Source organism: Strix uralensis, chromosome 5 (genome assembly GCF_047716275.1).
Source record: "Strix uralensis isolate ZFMK-TIS-50842 chromosome 5, bStrUra1, whole genome shotgun sequence".
Classification (NCBI taxonomy): domain Eukaryota; kingdom Metazoa; phylum Chordata; class Aves; order Strigiformes; family Strigidae; genus Strix; species Strix uralensis.
In genome coordinates, this window is record NC_133976.1 from 25386786 (window position 1) to 25408701 (window position 21916).

General features: G+C 37.7%; 1 protein-coding gene across 2 annotated transcripts in view; it reads left to right on the plus strand.

Annotated features, from left to right (window-relative positions):
• The window catches only part of SLC13A1 (solute carrier family 13 member 1), a 28696-nt gene extending 7385 nt beyond the window's left edge, over positions 1 to 21311 (plus strand). Inside the window, exons 5-15 of one of the 2 annotated variants that reach the window (XM_074870152.1) lie at positions 284 to 341; positions 431 to 497; positions 996 to 1159; positions 5722 to 5841; positions 7009 to 7107; positions 7197 to 7298; positions 13521 to 13624; positions 14488 to 14597; positions 15268 to 15429; positions 16331 to 16468; positions 16570 to 21311. In XM_074870152.1, the coding sequence (XP_074726253.1) occupies positions 284 to 341; positions 431 to 497; positions 996 to 1159; positions 5722 to 5841; positions 7009 to 7107; positions 7197 to 7298; positions 13521 to 13624; positions 14488 to 14597; positions 15268 to 15429; positions 16331 to 16468; positions 16570 to 16713 (1268 nt within the window). In that variant the 3' untranslated portion in view covers positions 16714 to 21311. The remainder of the gene's footprint in view (positions 1 to 283; positions 342 to 430; positions 498 to 995; positions 1160 to 5721; positions 5842 to 7008; positions 7108 to 7196; positions 7299 to 13520; positions 13625 to 14487; positions 14598 to 15267; positions 15430 to 16330; positions 16469 to 16569) is intronic. The other variant, XM_074870151.1, reaches the window with a different exon arrangement.
• Positions 21312 to 21916: the final 605 nt, after the last annotated feature.

Genomic DNA, 21916 nt, shown 5'->3' on the forward strand with positions numbered 1-21916 from the left:
AAAGAGCTTTGTAAGCTCTAGGGTAATGTTGGAAGAACAAATTAATTTAAACTGGTTATGTACACAGTTGGATTGTAAATCAGAAAGATTTCTCCTCATTAGAAGATTCAGACTCTGGGAGATGGGAGTCATGAAGGAGTAGGGTACAACTCAGCTGTTTTTAAGATTGGCACTTGTAAATGTATTCATGGGATGAAGTTGAAGTGATTGCATGGAATGGAACATGCTGATGGAGCCTTTCCAGTTTTGCTCCCTTAAATCTGTCTTTGCATTTGTCTTACAGAAAATATAGGAGAATGTGAAAGTTGTGACTGGAAAGAGAAAGAAAAACAAGCTAATGGGTAATAGTTATTAATTTAGTGATTTCTGTTCTAAGAATTAATCTAAATAAAATGTCTGTTTATTGCAATACATGCCTTTGTTTTTCCAGATACAACAACAATGTTGGTAGTACTGTGTGCACAATTGAAAAGGAAAATGAAAAAGAAAAGAAACAGGTACTTAAGGTGTCTTTTTATTATGCAGCTAATGTGTGTAACTTAGTTTGAATCTAAATCTCACTTCTGTGTAACAGTTAGCAATTAAGCTAGTTTCATGTGAATAAGAGATATACATGTAGATACACACATACATACAGTTTGCTTATGTAGTTATTTCATTAGTGGTTTTGTGCTCCCAGTGTATTTTACACAAGTTAAACCAACCTCATCAGAGTACAAACTCTCTATATCAGGTGTGTATGTATATCAGTATATATAAAGGAAGTTCTTGTGTAAAGACTGAGACAGCTCAGGAAAAGGACTTCAGAATTTGACTCTCACTCCTTTTCCTTTGCATGAATAACTGTAGTACCACTGTAATAGCAAACCAAACCACACTACATACAGCTATATTGCCAGAAAAATCTCTGGCTCTTCTGTGACATCCTTGAATCCTATTTTTGTGCTTGATGATGAGCCCTTCTTATATATTAACTGGTGGATATTCCTTCTAAGCAGAACTTACCACCTGCTGAAACAGGGAGAAAAAGCAGAGAGGACAAATACAGTGGGATTTTCAAAGTGATGTGCTTATGTGTTGCTTATTCTGCTACCATTGGAGGACTGACCACAATCACAGGAACATCAACTAACCTGATTTTTGCTGAGCACTTCAATACGTAAGATACTGTATTAAATTATTTGTATTCCTCTTAATCCAGAATTTTAACTGTTCTTTCTTGAGCTCCCACATGGGTCCCCTAAAATGCATTAGAAACCTCAACCTTTCATTTGATATTTTTTGATTCTATTACTTTATTTTGTTATTTTTTGTTAAAGAGATAAAATGAAATTTCATGGTTGTATTTGCCTTACGCTGGGAAAGGCTGTAAGTGATCACCTAACACATGCAACAAGATGACCATTCTTTGGTTAAGCAGTACTTTACCCTTTGAATAGCTGCATGAAAAAAGATGGGCTTAGCTGAGGAGAAAGACACTAAGCATGAATATAACAGACACTATCTGACTGTTATTCATTTCTAAGTACAGCAGGAGTTAAGTTCAGGTCTTCTTAACAAAGAGCATCTGGAGATTTTCAGGAGGCTATGCTTAGTGCATTGTTGAAATGAGGAATTTAGGTCCATTAATCAAAGAAAAAGTGAATAATTTCAAATCAGTCTGAAACTTTGCATTCGGTGGAACACTTTGTTTTCAGGTTATTAAAAACATTCTTTAATATTCCTTTTCTTTTCTAAGTAGAACTAATTTGAAAAGAAAATTGGCAGACTTCATTCCAAAACTTTTGAAAAACCAATAGTTTCTGCTGAACATTTTTTTCTTCTGCAAACTACTAATTGCCAGAAATATTCCAACTCTAATTTTAAAATAGAACAAAATAGAGCACAATCCTTTTATTACCTTCTGCCCACTATTCTGTGTTGCATACGGCAAAATGGTGAAAGCCCAGTTCTCGATTGCTTTTCTTCCAACCTGTCTTCCTTGAATGGATGAAATTTGTCTTCAGCATGCTGCTAAAGAGAACTAAGGTGGTACAGTCTGTAAATGAGGCTGTGCTATAACGGAAACAGTATGGAAATTATAAGAGTGCCTGTTATTGGGGCCAAAGAACTACACAGGGCAGGCTATGGCATTATAAGTCCTTCAGACTTAAAGTTTTAGACACGTAAGCATTTCTGGTTCAAGCAGGCTTCACGCTCAGGAGCCTAGAAGAATCCAGGATTGATTACTAGGGATAAGAACTGTTCTTGTTCATTTCCCTGAGTTGTAGGAAACTTGAAGAAAACTGGCTTGCAGCTGTTTTTTCAGTTTGTCTTAACTGTTAACTATCTCTTCAAGAATGCATAAGCAGATTGTTGTTCTCTCCCTTGGTCTTCACCCTCTGCTAGGAGCATGGGCCATACTTCGAGCACTGCATGTGCAATCCAGTTTTATACCCCACCTGGATTTTGTTTAATCTTACACAACCACTGAGCCTAATCCTTAACTTAAACTGAATCTGCCACCTAATTGTGCAAATCTTTTTATCTTTAACTGTCTTTCTGCCCTTCCCCTTAGAGGCCTCGTTTGTATTTATGCCCTGTCTGAAGTGGGAATTGACCTGTTAGCATGACTTGGACTCATTTGCAGACTACCTTAATGTATCATAAGCATCTGAAGTAGAATAGTTCAACAAAAGAGCTGTACATACAACATATTTCTGGGTTTCCCACTCAGTGACAAAACACTTAAAATGGCACTGAAAAATTCCATATTCTTCATATCTTCCTAATTTCAGTATTAAATAAATTGGAATTAGTGTTTGCTGTTCTCTACTTCCCTCATTTTCATTTGTCACATAAAAAGGAAACCAGTATATCTGTGTTAGCATTAGAGTCTGTGTGTTGCTGGCAATCCTTAGCCTGCTGTTCATTTAGGACATGCAATTATGCTGTGTTCCACAGGGCAGAAGCAAACAGTGGAAATGTTGATGCAATGCTAAAAATCCCTGCCAGTGAGACCAACTTCCATAAGGGCTCTCTTTCAAGACAGATTTGTTACTGATCCTCTCAGGGTCACTCTATTCATTCTTCAATTGTATGCAAAGAGACATTACAGTATATTGTCTAGAATATATCCAACTGAAAAAAAAAAAAAAAAAAAAAAGAAAAGAAAAAGAAAGGGAAAAAAAAGTATTGGCTAACACACAGAGAAGTTGTGTAACCAGCTAGTAGGTTAAACATTAGTCTGCTCACCACCGCCCATAAGATACCTAGAAGCCTTTATTGGCCAGGAAGACATTAGTGAGGATGAGATGGGTTGGTCCTCACTGTTCCCTGAAAGAGATCCTTAGTGATGCTGGGTCCCTTTCTTCTGACTCCATATGTTTTTCCTTTAGTTTTATCCCTTTCTGTATTGGCACTTTTCCTCTTGAATCCTTCAGGCTGCTGCAGATCCCCATGTCTGTTATCTCACATCTGCAGTTTTGCCTATCTAATCGTACATAGCTCTGCTGTAGAGATTTTTCTCACAGCTCTTTCCCACACAAAGCAGTTTCTTCATCACTGCAAGCCAGGTTTCACAGCTGGGCCATGTTAGAGCAGGGCCATGGATCCCAGAAGCACAGGCAGCTGCATCCCAGTGTGAGGGGAAGGTTGTGAGGAGATTAGAGAGAGAAAGGGTCACCTGACATCACTGTGTCAGGGGGAAAACTGAGTGGTCCTATGCTTGAGGAAGAGTAAATAAGACAATGAAACCCTTGGTTCTCCACTCAGGCTCACTGACAGGTTACTCAATTTCCTGAATTTTATTCCGGTAATTGACTTTGACCTTCCAACATGAGGAATCAAACTTTGCCAACATTACATTATTTTCAACCTGAGCAATTTTATAAAAGTCATAAAAGGAATAATCTTACCTGGATTTGTTCTATGAACCAAATTTGTTGGCATTTGTAGTGCTTGCCTGGAAAGAGTTTATTGTTATTGGCACTGAATCACTGTAAAATGAGGATTATGAAAATTAATCACACTTTTTAATTTTTCAAAGGAAATAGGTCTAGAAAATAAATAGTTCAGTGTGTCCTGTCCATCCTTGCCTCAGACAAGACCCATAATAGATAATCCAACAATAGCAGATAATCCAATCAGCACTATATAATCATTTTTTAAATCATCTAAATCTCTCATCTGCTCTACCTGAGGAATATTTGCTCTGTAGATGAAGAATACCTAACTTTAATATTAAGATTACTAGAAATATTTACATATATATTCAGCCCTGCAAAACTGACTGTGAAACCTGACCACAATAATTTAACATTTTATAATGGAATTGACTCTTTAGTATAAAGTTTTCCAGGGCTTATTTTGTTGCTCAGTAAGGAATTAGCATATATCATTCAAGAAAGATCATAAACACTTTAGCAAGTGATGAAATGCTAAATCTTTGCTATGCTGATGTAATTTTTTTCCTGTCCTGGAATTCGTACATTCAAAAATTGATGTGGCTAATCATGTAATAAAAGCTAAATAGCCATGTAATCAGTAAATTATATATAATAGCCCAATGCCTTTTCTTGTTCCAGTTTCATTGTCTCATTGCTATGTACAGTTGCAATTTAGATCACCTCAAGAAGTCAGTAGGAGTTTGGTTTCAGTCCCTGTTGGCACTTTGATTGCAATATATGTAAGCATCATAATAAATATGGATCAATCCTAAAATTGGCACAATACTGGAGAAAGCATTTTTAATAAGCATTTACTGCCTCAAATACCTATGTGACCATCAGAATTCCTTTTCTTCTAGCAAGGCCTGAAATACAAAAGATTGGCTAATAATTGGAAATAGTCATTACAGCCTCTGGCTGGGTATTGTGATTTCCCGTCCATCTGATTTTTGCATCAAGGAGGAAGGCTGTTAAAGGAGACTAGAATTTTCTCACTTTTAGCATTAAAAGCTCTCTCAGCAGACCTGGAGGAGATCAAAGGAGGAATAACTTCTGTTCATAAATTAAATTGGAAAACAGGATTCATTTACCTCACCTTTTTGCCTGGCATCTATCTCATTCAAGATTAAATTAATTTCTTTCGTAAAACCAAAGCCCATTTCTTCTTTTCTTAAATGCACATGACTCTGGTTGAATGGCCCACATCTGTAAATAGTACATAAGGCAGCCTCAAAGAGACAAGGTGACTGGAGAGACAATCCACCTAACAAATCAACATTCCTTCCTTTCCTGGAAATTAGTAATAATAATTTTGGTTTTAATCAGTTTTGAATCCCTTATGGAAACTTAAATAATACAAGTCTCAATGTTATCTCCACTGTTGTCTTCTAAGTTAATTGGAGCTTGTTCATTTGAGTATATTTTCTTGTGTTAAAGTCTCCTCTCAAGGAACTGCTTTTCTCCAAGTTCTGTTTCTTTATAGTCCTAATGGTCCTTAACGCTGTGAGTGGCCCTTCCTTGCCTACTGAACTCAGGTTAGACACACCTAGATGGGTGTCAGATCCTCAGACCTGTTGCTGATCCAGTGCTGTCACAGCTGGCACAGAGAGTTCCTGTAATGGTCATGATGATCAGGAAAGGATAGGAGGGTGAGAGAAGAGGACATGAGAGGCTACCTCATGCTGAAGTCAGCTGCCAGCCAGAAGCACTCTCGCAGCAGGGCTTTCTAGCACTTCTCACAAGTCTTCATTCCTTTGCAAAGCTCGACTGAACAGGTTTTTTTACTTTCATCCAGACGTTACCCAGGTTGCCAGTGCATCAATTTTGGATCCTGGTTTATCCTTTCCATCCCCATCACAGTTATTATTCTGCTGCTCTCCTGGGTCTGGCTCCAGTGGCTTTTCCTTGGGTTTGAGTAAGTAAATGTTGTAATCAATAAAACTAAAAGTTGATGATTTAAGAGATATTTTGTACCAGGAGTAAATATTGCATCTAAGTTTAACAGGCTCAATAGGATGATAATGCAGCAGCAGTGAATTTGAATCCTTGATTAGTATGGCTGAATCTCTGGACTGAATAAGAATTTTCTAAAATAAGGATTGATTACTCAGCCCAATGTGAAAAGTCCATATCACAAATGATGATACCCATTCCTTTAGAATATATACACATCATCATTAAACAGTGCATATGCGCAAGACAGAAGAATACTGAAAATGTATACATTTTGGTCTAAGACTGGGAGATTTATAGTCAGGATGTTGCCCTTTGCTGGAGTCAGGGATTGGCTTGAATACTTGAAAAATATCTGTGTTATAAAATGGATGACTATATTTTCCAAAATTTATATGTGGTGGCATGGTGGGTTTTTTTCCCCTCAGAGCTTGTGCTTTTAAGGTTTTGGAGATGACAATACTTCTACTGAACTGATTCTTCAAAGCCTTGTTCTCCATGAGATCGCTAACATCTGCAGAAATAACAATGGGGTCACCTGTCTTCCACAATTACATTACTGCTGATGGTGCAAGAGATGAAGAGTGAGACTGTCTACTCTTAAGCAGACTTAGAATCATCCCACGCTTACCACTCTAGATGTGAACATTTATTGTTTCATTTTTCTTGATTGTTTTGATAGTGTTCTTTTTAACATTATGTAAGAGTTATTCAAGAATGAAAACCAAGCTCATAGCAAATAGTCTGCTCATCAGTATACAGACTACTCATGCGATACAAACTTCTTCATTACAAAACAAAGTCATAGATGACTTTCATTAAATAGCCAGGTTATGTATTTGATTGTTTCAATTAGTTTCCATGATTAAAGTTTCATCCTTCCTGTGCAAATGAGCTAGTCAATAACAGGACACATTTTGTTGCTGTCTCTGTCAATCTCTCACTGGGCTTTGTCAATTAATTTCAATATGCTCAGTTTGGTGTGTGATAATTAAATGGGAGATACTGCTTTGTAAAGTGAAAATTTTACTTTTGTAAAGTGCTATTGGTAACTGGAAAGGTTGGACTTTTTTTTTTTTTCTGTATACACTGTTAATTTATGGTTCAGTATTGTTGATTTACATTCCAGTTTTAAAAACATGTTCAAGTGTGGCAAGAACAAAACAGCAAGAGAAGAGGCCTCAGCACAGGTGATTCAGGAGGAGTACAAGAAGCTTGGACCAATGAGGTATGTCAAACTATAAATCTGTAAACAAGAGCAAGTAAATCCAAGTGTGAATTTAGGAAAATGTATAACCCATTCTGTTTCTGCTATAGCTACCCAGAAATTGTTACACTTGTCCTATTCATTCTAATGACCCTGCTGTGGTTCACCAGAGAGCCTGGCTTCATCCCAGGATGGTCTTCACTTTTCCCAAAGTAAGTAATCTTTCTGATACACCAACAAGAGCTGTACTGTGTCTTAACTACATACCTTCTTTTCTTCTCAATTTAAAAAAAAAACTAAAATACTTTCACTACTTTAGAAATATTCCAGGCTGAAGTTGTTGAAAAATTTTGTAGTGTATATAGAAGAGGTAAACTCCACAATTTCAGATGTGTGTGTGCAATATCTGAAATGTGCTAAACCCATTACAAGATAAAATAAAGTACCTCCTAAGAGGAATTACGCCTCAGTTTTAAACTTGATGCAGTGAGGGTGAATGCATAATGATTGATGTTACAGTATCCTACTTCCTCATCAAATCTGCAATTTCAAGAATAAATCTTTGGTTAGAATCTTTTGATCTACTGCCCTTAATGACAGCCACACTTATATGCATACAGGCCAACATCCTCTATTTTGACAGCTCTAATTAATGATATAAATTACTCTCTGTTCATACATAACTCTCTCAACGTTACAGTTCAACTAACCACCAAAAAGCCAGGAACAATTCAGGAACTACTAAAGATTTTTGTTTTCTGCTGAAGCTTGGTTACACAGTCCCTTCCCCAAGATCACCTAGACTTTTTTCCCTAAGAAATCAGTCGGTCTTGCAAGAACTTCTAATACTTTTCTCTTGCTGTAATTACTGTAATTTCAGTTGTGTTCTGTGATAAAGGTCTGAGTTTTGCTCTGGAGTACTGGGAAGTAGTTGCAGGATTGGGAGGAGCAGAACTTTGTGCTGTTTAGGTCCTTCTGGATTTACCATTTATTACTGGATGGGTCAAAGGCCAGTGCTGGACTTGGATGGTAATTTTCCGTTTTGTTTTCCTGTGTGTCTGTCATAAATTACATGTGACCATATATCACTCATGCTTCCTCTCTTTAAATATATTCCCACCATTCATACACTTACATACCCTCCCCAGTGCTCTGCTGGAAAGTCTGGTAAGGGATGTTAAAAAGAATAATTGTAGCCCTTTGAAGATTTAAAGTTCAAAGCAAAATTATTTTGTGTAAAAATAGCATTAAAAAGTGTGTTAAAAACTAAGGTTGTTCTAAAATTATTTACTTTTTAATTATCAAAAAACATGCAAAAGAACATTTTTTTTCCCTTATAGCAACAGCAGAGCTGATGATCATTGCCTCATATGAAACACTGTATTCTTGAAGGGGTTCTGGAGTGTTGACTTAAGCAAGCAATCAGCTAGCTAAGCAGTCAGTCAGGCTGCCTTTGCTTCTCTTTCTGCTTCATATTAACATTCAGTTCTCATCGAACACTGTTTAACAAGATACATCTGATACTGAAAACAGACATTGTAAACAACCTTTAAAATATGAGACTTCAGGCTCAAATGAATTATTTCAGTCCAGAGATCCGCATTTTCCTATTTGAAGTTGTCTGGTTACTATTGTCTGAGGATTTTATTCACTGGCAGGGAAAAGCAGAATATTCTCATGTGTAGTTACAGGTTCTGCGCAGGGATGTTACTTTGTGGATGCTTTCTAATGTTTTGCTTGGAAGGGAGTGCACGCACGTGTCATGTCACATTAGACTGAATCATAATATAATTTGGGTGACATAAACTGAAGAGAAACAAAGCCTGTGTTACTCCCTAATAAAACCTTTAAGGGGAAAGAAAGCATTTCTTACTACTCAGACCTTGAAAACGTTTCTTACTCTTCAGACATTTCTATTCAGACCTTCTAGATCGCTTTCATTTATCAATAAGTTGCATTAACAGACATGAAATGAGGCAATTAGGTTTTACTTTTCTGAGCAATGAAAACTTCTCAGCCAAGAGTGGGACAAGGAGCCAGCACAGGTACAGCTGGGAGTAGTAGTAAGTCATCTTCTTTAAAGAAAACAAAGCAGCAGGAAAAAGTACTCAAACCCCAGGAACTGTGGTTCTATCAGTGATTACATGGCACTCATCGCTGTGATGTCCAAGAGGCTTCTAGGAGTGAATGAATTGCAGCTTACATCTCTCATGCACTTGTTCCTTAATGCCTCTGCCTACAAAATTTTCCAGTGTTTTGGATTTAAATATACTGATAGGCATGTGCACAATGTCCTTAAGTTTATGTTACAGGAAACAAATGTAAGGAAATATTCTCTGCCCTTAGAAACCTGATTTCTTATCAGAAATCTGGTAGTACTTACTTTCCACAGGATCTTATCCCACAGACTCAAACCAGCCTCAGGGAAGTTCTGTCACCTGCACAGATGAGCTTTGTCCTTATGAAAAGCCACAATGTCAGAGCTATAAGTAACCTTGAGACCCTCCCAGACCAGTGAGTGGGTCCTATTAGGTGGCAGTCACACTGCTTCCAGGGTCTTAAACCAGACAGGACCATCAATTCTGAAGGTCAGAAGAGCTACATCGTTCTCTGTGTTAAACCCAGTACAGGATTTTTTTATTAGAACACAAATTCCCAGAAAGCAACCAGGCTTGATTTCAGGCTGGCAAAGGCCAGGTTCCTCAGATTTTGGAATTTACTGCTTTCCTTGATAGTCTGTCCTTGTGGATAATCATCTCTGTTGCCAAACTAAACAAGACAAACTCGCATCTAGTTTTCTGTCTGAATATACTTTCCAGCCATCTGTTTTTGTCTTTCCCTGTTGGATTAAAAAACTTTTCTGTGATAGATGCTTTAAGGATATATGTATCTGGTTTAATTATATCACATTATAAGCTTTGTTTTGACAAATGAATTGGAATGCTCGAGGTTTTGTTTCCAGAAACAAATTCCCATTGCTCTCACCACCCATGTTCATGTTCTCAGACCTTTGTGTGCATCCTCACAAGTTACTGAATACCCCTTTAAAATACAAACACTGATTTTTTTGAAATCCCAGCAGAAATATTGGTATTTAATGACGATACCTCCCCACTTTTAAGGGCTACTTTTTGAAATGTCAGCCAATTTTTAATCCACATTTCTGCTGTATCAGTATTGAGTAGAGCTCGTTTCTAAGCAACATTATCAGATGCCTTTCAAATATACATTACCTTTACCAGTTAATTATTCTTAATAAAATTTTGTAAATCTATTAAAGACTAATCCTTTACTGTTTTGCTCTGGTCCCCTGTTACCTCCTTCTGGAGGCAGACATCAAGATGTTTTAATAGATGTTGCATAACACTAGAGAGAGCAGCACACAGGGTAAAAACGCCTGTTTCCTCCCCATCTGTTGACAGCACAGGATCACACATCATTTCTGCTACAGCAATTTCCTTCCATGTTCTGGCCTGATTCCAGGCTGTAGGGTATAAGCTTCAATTAGAGGAGTTTCAGGTTGGCCTTTGGCCAGGACTTTATGAACCTCACATGAAATAGAAAGTTCAACGCTGGGCTGCAGCTGATTACAGCTGATCTATGCAAGGTGGGCTTCCCTCACTCTTCCTCAGATTATTCCCTGAGTGTATTCTTCCTTTCTTCTGCATGGTTTATACATTTCTTTACTTCTAACATAAGGCCACTATGTACTTTCGCTCTGTTCTCTACAATGATCTCAGTTGGAGTTATTGTGAGATCTCCTTAATCAAGAGCTTTTTACTTCCTTATAGGACAATCAGATTTGCAGTGTTATAAGCAGGTAGATGTTGTATGTGAAATTGTATTACAGCTTGAATAAATGGACTTTGAAAGATGTTTATCTCAAAATTTGATAATGATTGAAAAGCTTCTGTTTGGAATTGTGCCATGTGTGCCTTCATAATAGTATGACTAACAGTAGGATGTTGTGTGTATCCCAAGCAGGTTTTCTGAGAATGGTGTTTTGCATCAGGAATACTACGTTTTTGTGAGCAAAAAACTGCACTTCCCTAGTTCAACAAGGGGAAGTGCAAGCTTCTGCACCTGGGGAGGAACAACCCCAGGCACCAGTACACTCTGGGGGCCACCCAGTTAGAATGTAGCTTGCTAGAAAAGGACCTGGGTGTCCTGGTGGACACCACATTGAACATGAGCCAGCAATGTGCCCTTGCCACAAAGAAGGCAAATGGTATCCTGGGCTGTGTCAGGAGGAGCACTTGGAGTGCTGTGTCCAGTTCTGGGCTCTCCAGTACAAGACAAGGATATACTAGGTCCAACAAAGGGCCACAAAGGTGACTAAGGGACTGGACTATCTCTTCTATGAGGAGGGGATGAGAGAGCTGGGATTGTTTAACCTGGAGAAGGGATGGCTGAAGGGGCATCTTGTCAATGTTTAAAAATACCTGGGAGGATGCAAATAGGACGGATCCGGGCTCTTATGAGTGGTGCCCAGTGACAGCGCAAGAGGTAGTGGGCGCAAACAGAAACGCAGGGTGTTCCTCCTGAACATTAGGAAACACTTTTTACCCATGAGGTTGAATGAACACTGACACAGGTTGCCCAGAGAGGTTGTGGAGTCTCCATCCTTAGAGATATTCGAAAGCTGCCCAAACATGGTCCTGGTCAACTGGCTCTGGGTGACTCTGCTTTAGCAGGGGTTTGGACTAGGTGACCTGCAGAGGTCCCTTCCAACCTCACCTATTCTGTGAAGAAATTGCTGCCTAGAAGAAAGTGACATCATTAATTGTTTCTCTGTCTAAATCTTGCCATCCTTCAAAACTCCTAGCAAGACTTGGGAGAGTGCAGGATAGGATCCTAGAGAAAGACAATTTTGCTCTTTAGATCCAGTGCATCTGGCCCTAGGCTAAAGGTGATATGTAGACAGAACCATCTGCCTTATGAAAATATAACAAAATAATAACTGTTTTTTTAAAGGTGTTTTCTGTGCTAGCAGACAACAGGAAGCAGGAGAAAGAGAGAACCACTTCAACTAACTTCTATGGCAGCTTCATTTTGAGGCAGTGTTAGCTAAAACTATGCTGGTTGTGCTATGCATGTTAAGGTTTTTTGATTCTCACCTAACATGGTTGTTAAAACAAAGGGATCTACCAGATTATACATTTGTAACATATAACCGGGAGATAATTTTACCCTTTCAGTGAAAAGTCCTGGTTTAATATAAAACCTTAAACTGCTGGGAAGATCTGCTGGGAAGTTATGATTGGACCTGCTGTAGCTACTACATATGCAGAAAAGCATATGGTATGAGGCTGAGAGGACAAATATCTTGGTATATTGGTTCAGGAACACTTACAGAAGAACTTATAGAAAATAGAAAAATAATAACAAAGCTTAAGAAAATGTTGGTTTTAACTTTCTTCAGCAAAGTTCTTACTCATTTGAATGACCATCTTGACAGAAATAAGACAGACTGGGATATGCTACCACCTAACAGTGTGTAACAGAATCAGATGGATGTGTTAAAATGGTCTTAGAGCTCAACTTTGCACTTTACCTGATCTTAGGGCTACTCTGTACAAGTTAGAAGGACATTGGATTAGTTTAACAAACACTAGTGCAAGCAGGTCTCAGACACTGGAAATGACCAAAATAAACATGGCCCTTATGTCTATGACCCTAGTAGTGACAGCCATAGGAGGATGATAATAAAACTCTGCTGCCTTCTCTTAGCTACAAAAGCATCATCCTTTGTGGGTATGCACAGTGCTCTTAAGGCCTGTTGGACTGAATCTATTACAGAGCATATTAAAGTTATCAAATATATCATTGAACTGTGAAAATTAGTGTTTAAGCATCAGCTATTCCCAAACATTCCCATCTTCCAGCTTATTTATGTGTGATAAATAACACGTTTACTTAAGATGTTTATTTATTAATTTAGAGGGTTTGCATCTAATATTTCTACAGATGTGGTGAACTGACCTTGGCTAACTGCCAGATGTCTACTCAGTTCCTCTCTCACTTCCCTTCCTCAACACGACAGGGGTGAAAATAAGGTCAAAAACTTCATGGGTTGAGACAAAGACAGGGAGATCTCTCACCAGTTACCATCACAGGGAAACAGACTTGATTTGGGGAAAATTAATTTACTTTGATCACCAATTTAAAATAGAGTTGGATGGTGAGAAACAAAGACAAAAACGAAAACACCTTTCCCCCACTTCCCTTTCTTTCCAGGCTCAACTTTACTCCGTCATTGCTGACTCCTCTACCTCTCTCCACTGCACCAAGTGGTGCAGGGGGTGGGGAACAGGGGGTTGTGGTCCATCCATAACAGCTCCTTTCTGCTGCTCCATCCTCCTCGTCACTCTTTTCCCCTGCTCCTCCTGACTACATATATTTATGTGATTTTTTTCTTATTAATTTTTCCTTAGGTATAAAGGCTATGCTACTGATTCAACAACTGCCTTAGTGATAGGCCTCCTGTTCTTTATTATTCCAGCAAAAACATTGTCTAGGACTTCAAATGGAGAAAACAGTTGAGTATATTTTGATATGGATTTTACTACAATAAGGTATCTAAGATGCTACCTTAAATATAACTTATTGCACTTGTTAGAGGAATGTTGTTAAATACTAATGTTACAATCTTAATACAGGATAATATCTTACTGGGATATAAAGTAACCCCGGTCTGGAAGTCAGTGCCAACAATTAAGCAATGTGAGCTGCAGGAGCTAGAACTGTCCAGGAACCTGCTACCTGCAGCTTTCTTCCAACAAAGGAAACCACCTTTCCATTGGCTGCAATGGGCTTTGAATGGGACTGCATGGGGCAGGGTGTGGGTTTATTTTTCTAAAATGTTACTGCTTATTTAAGGTACCCTATAAAATTCAACATGGTAAATGAATCCATTCTCATTTAATTTTTCCCCTTCAAAATGGAATTTACCCTGCTTGTCCTCTTTATACATTCAATTCTGCTGCTGAAATCAATGAGATCTGGGGGTTCACAGAGAATGCAAGATCAGAACCTAAATGAGTCTAAGCAAAACAGCATTTGCTCAGCAATCTGCCTGAATAGTGCAGTTTTACTGAGTAAATTAAACTCAGTGCTATCCCATAGCTCTCTTCCATGTAGGGAAGGAGGAGAGAGGGGCCAGTGCTCCACTGGTGAACACTGTTAGAGCTGTATTGTCTTCAGGCTGTGACAGTTTTCACCAGATAAGGACCTGTTGCAGGAAGTGCAGGTTGTTCACGCCAAAGACTTTCTTCATGTTATAATGATGAGATTTTGCCTTTGAATGTTTCCCAAGTACTTCCTCAAAGAGCTTATTTCAAGATGTTTTTCAATATGTTTTTAAACGTTGGTGGGTTTTTTTAATTTTTTTTTTTTTTCTAGCTGTTTTTGGTTACACTCCACTGATTACTTGGAAGGAATTTCAGTCATGCATGCCCTGGGAAATAGCTATTCTTGTTGGTGGCGGGTTTGCACTGGCAGACGGCTGTGAGGTAATGCAATTTATAGAGGATACTGAACAACTAGCATGACCCACATCAGGAGCAATTCAGATATGCAGTGAATTCACAGTTATTCTCTTGTTTTAACAAGTTATTCTGTAGCAATATTGAACACAATAAATGTGATGAATATTCAAGATGTCCAGAAAGCAGGGTTACAAAAAAAGGAGTTTGCTTTGTCTTCAAAGACTATGCACAACCATGACTACTGTTTGTTATTTAATTTAAACCTGATGGTGGTAAGAGTTGTGCGACACACTGTTTCCAAAGCCTTAGGGTTAACGTCCCATGTGACTGAGGTACCTCCCATACGGAATCCTGCTGACTACTCCAGTAAATCCATCAGGTTTGGGTCCAAACTCTGGTTATGCAGCCTGGTATATGCATATTACAATTCTCTGATTATGACTCCTCTAAACATCTCAGAGGACGTCTCAAATAAACGGAATATCATCTGCATGGGTTCCTATAGGACATCATTGAATGAGAATAATGTGTTTAAAAACATGTGGTAGGAATATGGAAAATATTTCAGAGTTTTTCTCTTTTACACAAATACTTCACAATTAGCAGATAAGTAAATTCCTGTTCTATATCATTTATTAAATTTTCTTTACAGTGATTTTTAAAACATAATCATGTTGTCATATTCCTTATGCAGGTTTCAAAACTTTCTGAGTGGGTAGCAAGTAAATTGACCCCTCTAGGATCATTACCCTTGTGGTTGGTTATCCTGATATCATGCCTTATTGTCACTTCAGTAACAGAAGTGGCCAGCAATCCAGCTACCATTACAATATTTTTGCCCATATTATCTCCTTTGGTGAGTATAACACAGGTTGGTTTTAATCAGAATCTGCTCTATCATCCTTGTAATAATACAGCTGCTCAAAGAAGCAGTTTTTTAAAAGTCTCCATAAAATACTTCATGCATCTTTTTGCTGTGCCATGTTGTGCATTGGATACTTGATTGTTTTGATGTTTTCTTACAAGAGATGTTGAAAATTCAGTAAAATTAGGTTAAAGTTCAACACTTAAAAATTGATATTGTTATTTCTATTTGCAAATAGTTGAAAAACTTAAAAAGGACAGCTCTCCTAGTGTTGTTTTGGGACCACATCTTCAGCAAAAATGGTTAACACTGCAATTTTCAATGTCACCAAAGAGCGGAGAGGGCTAATAGATGTGCTTTATATGTATTTATATGTCATCATCTTTATCAAAACACCCAGTTCTTTCTTCTTCTACAAAACTTACTGATCATCTTCTAGCCTGTAGATTTTCCTCTTGGGCAGCCTAGACACATACTAATGCCCTTTCCCTCTCTTACAAAGAAACTTTAGTCCTCACTTCATTGAATCCCTCCATGCATTATATACAAATTCAATTTTATCATCTTTCTTGCAGTGTTTTTGCTTTTTGTGCTTGTGCACTATGCATACTCTTTGCAATAGTCTTATTTTATGGACTCAACTACAATTAGAAAACATCAGGCATGAATTTAAATTTCAGTAGCTATTCTGTATTAGAATCACCTTTTCTCCTCTGAAGCATTCCCAGATATAACCTTAAAAATAAGTTAACAGAAAAGGTTATTTCTCACTATTTAAACTGGTAGTTCTGTTCACAGTTCACTTGTGTTAATGTAATAAGTTTGTATTCATGTATTTCATTTAGCAGATGTGTCCCTTGACAGATGTCCTCTCTCTTTTATTTTATGACAGGCTGAAGCCATACATGTGAACCCACTTTTCATTTTGATACCTGCTACCTTGTGTACTTCTTTTGCATTCCTGCTTCCTGTAGCAAACCCAGCCAATGCCATTGTATTTTCATATGGTCATTTAACTGTTATGGACATGGTGAGTTTTAAGCAAATCTCCCTAAAGGGGATTTTTAGCATTTTAAAAACTTTCTTCAGTGTCTTGATGTGAGTTTCTGCTTTCTTTTTCCTCTCCTTTAGGTGAAAGCGGGTTTGGGCATTAACATCATTGGAGTTGCTGTAGTTATGCTTGCAATTATGACATGGATAGTGCCTATATTCGATCTCTATACTTACCCAATTTGGGCACCAAACATGACTTCTACAAATAGCACTGGGCTGTAAAAAAAACCAAAAACAAGCAAACAAAAAAAAACAACCCACAATCCTGGGGATTGGTTTGGATTGGTTTTGTTTCTTTTCTTTTCCACTGACATGTGGTGAGTCACTTAAAATGCTTTTTGTCACCACCACAATAGGGATCCACATTACTATAAATTCCATATTTTACAGTCCCGGAGACTGATGATCCAGTTTGAGAGTTTAATCAAAAAGAGTGCTAGACTTTCTAAATATCATAAAGTTATATCAAGTTTCTAATCTAGTTCAGCTAGTCTGAATTTTTATATCTTCATGTTATGAAGGAAAAAATAAATGTGCATAGCCATTATCACTGGCAATTTGCCCCCATTCTCAGGGTAGTGGAATAACAAGATTTAGATTTTATTATTTCAAATACATTTTCTTACTATTACTTTGGTGATATTTGGGGTTTGTCAAAGAACATACTGGTTTTCTGTTTTCTAGATTCAAAGTCTGTTTGAAATGGTGTTGATCACAAACAAAAGATCAGGCAGGGGATTGTCTTGAACCATAGTTTACAGACCTGTCAAAAATGCACAGAAAATGGAGGAGAGCAGCACAGCCACTTACACAGCACTTTATCTGTTAAGCACCTTGTAATCTGGAAGGAGAATACATACTTAAGCATATGTTTAGTCTACCTCCTTCCAAGACCTCACTGAAACATGTCATTGTCATTTAGTATTTTTCTGGATAGACATGTATTAATAGATCAGAATTGATCTGTATGAACGGAGAGTAAATTATCATCAGACCTTTCTGCCAAAAATAGACACATATCCCCTTGACGAGTGAAAGCACAAGATAGAGTGCTGAAGATGTGACGCTCAATCCATCAATCAAGACTACAATGCATCTTCACCAGGAGGCTCATGATCTCTACAGGACAGTTTAAGGTTACTAGATTGTTAATGTTGTAAACACAAAACAGTGCAATGTAGTCAGAATGGAAGTTTGGAGTTCAAAGATATCTTCAAATAATGATGTTTTATATGGTTGTTACATGTTTTTCACAGTAAGGACTACAGCGTTGTTCTTTTCACCTGATGGGAAGACCCGTGACAATTTATAAAGAGCGTTTAGTTAATAGTATGAATCAAAGCTGCATGTATTTAGCTTGGGTCATCCCTTGTGGCACATCTATGATGGCTGCAAATCTTAATCTGTCTTTTACAGTTAGTGTAAAGTATCAGTTTTTCCTAACAACAACAATACGCTTTTGGTTTTTGATTAAATGGTTTACATCTATTTTTGATAATGCATATTTAGAGATGCCAGTCATGACTTCTATAATGCCAGAATACAGTGCATTAAATTGTTATATAGTTTGCTTCCATTAGCTACTAGTTGCAGATTCAGCTGCAATAAATTATTAAAGAAGCACTTTTTCTTAATGATGATGTTTTTGTGTAAGTGCATGCTATCTGTACATGCTACCACACTTTTCAGCCTGACTGAGGCTTCTATCTCTTTAGGATGGCTACCTCCCTCTTAGTTTTCTTTTTTTTTTTGTATTTTTTATACAGTGCTTGGTAAGAAAAGGCTATGTCCATGACTAGGCCAATGAGGAGCTGCCACTGTACAAATAATGTTAACTGATCACCTGCAGTAATAATTATGATTACAGATTTGCAACACCTGACTAAATGAAGCCTCTAACTCATCAGGTAATAGAGGGAAATGCTTATGCAAGTAGCAAATCCAAGATATAGGTCTTGGATTATATCACATGGTGTTTTCCCAGGAGGAAGTGCAGCAGAAGCAAGGAGCTCATGGTTTATGCAGGCCTTTGGTCCTGCAGGCATAGAGAGGAAAACCAGCTAAGAGAGTACTCTTATTTTAAGGTTTCCAGGTATCACCTTTCCAGTTCCGTCAGTGATTTCCAGATTATTCAAGAGCAGTGGAAACAGTGAATCATAGAATAATTCCGGTGGAAGGGATCTCAGAAGACCATCTCATCCAACCTCTTGCTCAAAGCAAGGTTAGCACTGAATTCAGACCAGGTTGCTCAGGGATTTGTCTAGTCACATCTTGAAAATCTCCAAGATGCAGGCTGCACAACTTCCCTGGGTAATGTTCTCCAGTGCTTTACTGTCCTTGTGGTGAAATGTTTTGTCTTTAAACAAATGAACAAACATTATATTAATTTTAGTGGAATAGACTAATTTTTCTTCTATTTATTTGGGATAGAATTTTTTCTATGTGTAAAACTGTTTTTTTAATATTTTAATGAAACATGAAAAAGGGAGACAGTCCACTTTGTGGCCTTACATTGACCACTCCCAGTGGATGTGATATTTTCAGTCTCCACTGGTCTGCTCTGCAAAGAATCACCAGTAGTACAATCATGTGGCCACTGTTGCTCAGCTAGAGGAAATTTGTTGACTGCTTATGAGCTATCCCCAGTTTTATTAATGTTCACAATACAGAACTGGCTGTTGCAACCTCAGCCTTGGATATGACATTGAGGCCTACAGAGGTCCATGCATGCACTGGTCTGTGAAGTCATGGTTTGACACCTGTATTCTCTCTTCAAGTTGCATATCTTCATGGAAAAAAATACTCATCTTTCTCCATGTAAGAGAATTCTTCAGAAGTTGTCAACTGTAGTAAGTGATACAGTTTTCAGTGTAAGCTGAAGCTCAGTTTGTGCCGGATGATTTTCAGCTCTTCATTTGCTTTACATTTTGGCTTATTCATAGGATCATAGATAATATGATAAGAAAGGTCCATCGTATCTGAATCCTCACATAAGGCAGACCACAGAATTTCCCTAAACTATTTTTTCAGGATAGACTGTATGATAAAGTATTTTAGTAAACAAGAAAGAAGATTCAACTTGTTTAATGAAGGATTCGCTTTTAAAAACTATTTTCACTACAATCTGTGTATGCAGTCAATAACATGCACAGAAAGAAGAGCGGGATTTGTAAAGAAAGTTAGTCATCTGTTGGGCCATGAGTATTTATAAGTTATCAAAATGAAATGCAGAATTATAAATAAACTGACTTTCAGTGACCAGCATCTTAACTGTCACAACATACCAAATTAGTGACAAAAATGAAATGATCAATCATAAAGTTTTTGAGAGTATCCTGTAAGTAAACCAGTCATGAATAAACAAGTTGGTAGTAGTGTGTATGTAGGGTATCACCAGGATTTTTTCCCCTAGTTTTGTTAAAAGTTTAAGGAACGGGTCAGACACAGTCTTTGAGCTGAGTTGTTATTATTGGTAACATTTTTAAAGCTTTTAAGAACCTTTTAATTTAAAATGAACAACTGTGCAGTGCAGAGATTAATACTGGTAAAAATTCCTCACCCGAGAGAGTTGAAATGGAGGAAAAAGAGAATTTCAAAGTGATTTTCTCTCTGGGCACCCAGTGGGTGGATTTGGCTCTGACTGCAGGCATAGGCCACCATGCTGACTGCCAGCAGAAAACGTACTCTTCATATGTTGCTATTATATTTATTGTTTTGTGAGTATTGTGACAAATGGTGGAAATCCATCTATAATTACTTTAAGAGTTGATTAATATATGATGACTACATTAACTATTTGTAAATTGCTTTGTGTATAATTTTCATATAAAATAGTGTGTTTTTTTCTTTGTCTCAGCTTAGTCTAATTAGTATACTGTATTAGTACATAAGTAATATTTATGACTTGCTATTTATTCGTGGTCCCATTATTGCTGAATTAAATGGGGCTTTTGCCATATATTTCATTAGGAGAGATGTCCCAGGTCTTTGTTTTCCTTTTCTATGGCCATGCTATATTTAATATACTTTCATTTTGCTTTTGGAAGATATGCTTTTAGATTACCAGAAACCACAAAACAAGTGAACCCTGGAAAAAGCTTCTTGACTGTTCTATTACTATGATCAGATAGTCAGATCAATCTTGCAGTGTGAATCCTCTTCTGTACTTTTAAAATGAAAGATCTGTGTTTGTTTACTGCAAGGGTCTTGCTTGTTTAAAGTCACCCAGCCTATAGCCTGAGGGCTCACTGAGGAGCAATGCAGTACAGCAGCTTAGGAAGGGTGTAGTGAAAAAAAGTTGCCATATACCCTGGATCTTACAACCTTTTGATTAGGTGTAGATACCAAGCCAGTTCTCATACTAATTACAACAATCAAAAGACTGTTGTATGCTATGTGAAGTTGCTGACAGTACCGGAAGGCTTCTAGTGATCCCATAGATGCACAGAATCCTAGTCCTGCCCCCCTCTCCTGCCTTGCCATTGGCAGCCCACTGTAGGATGCCAACTGTCCCAGAGCTCCTGGGGCTGAGGATGTTCCCCAGTGGTCAGGTCTGCACAGACGTCAGATTGCTTTGCAGCTATTAGTGATAAAGATAACTTCAGTTATCAGCTTAGTTCTTTGTCTCTGCAAAGTTGATTTGATGATTTATGGTTTTTAACAATTACTGAACTCTTTGTCAGTGTTACTCCTTAATACTTTTGCCTTGTGTTTTTGGAAGCTGTTCTATGTTACTTTACCAGCACAATGTTCAATTTTTGTACAACTTTCCTTTACAATACTGATCTACTATTTTTAAAATAAATATTTCCTAAATGCTGTACAGTCCCATAAGTATTTAGTGATAAATTAACAAGAGCTAAAATTGTGGTCTCTGAAGAAAGGCTATCTTTCAATAAAAGTGCCTGAGAGTTCTTAAACCCTTTTAATTGTTATAATATCTCAACACCTGATATACACGGCAGAGAAGAGTACCTGCTGAGACTAATTTAAACTTACTGGATATCAAAAAAGTCCACTTTTAAAATCATTAAAAAAGGAGAAAGTTTTTTTAGCTTTATAAAGCAGTTATAATAATAGTTCTGTTCTCTGCTAGGTTCATCTACAAACACAGAATAAATATATCACAGTCTCTAACTGGTGCTTCATTAGAAAATCAGAAAGTACTGCATACACCTGTGCAAAATAGTCCCTGAGTGCCTGGTACCTGATTCAGTGCCCCTTGAAGTCAGGAAGAATCATTTTAGATCAGGGTGCTGGAGCACACTCACAAGGATGGCTTGAAGACTCATTTCCAAGCATTTCATTTGGCCATCCTTCAGTGAAGGGCCTCAGGTTCCGTCGTGTTCAGTTGTGGCAAATGCGAGAAGTTGGGTGTCAAGCTCCAAGAGTGGGCTTTAGATTGCTGTCCCAAGTTCTCAAAACT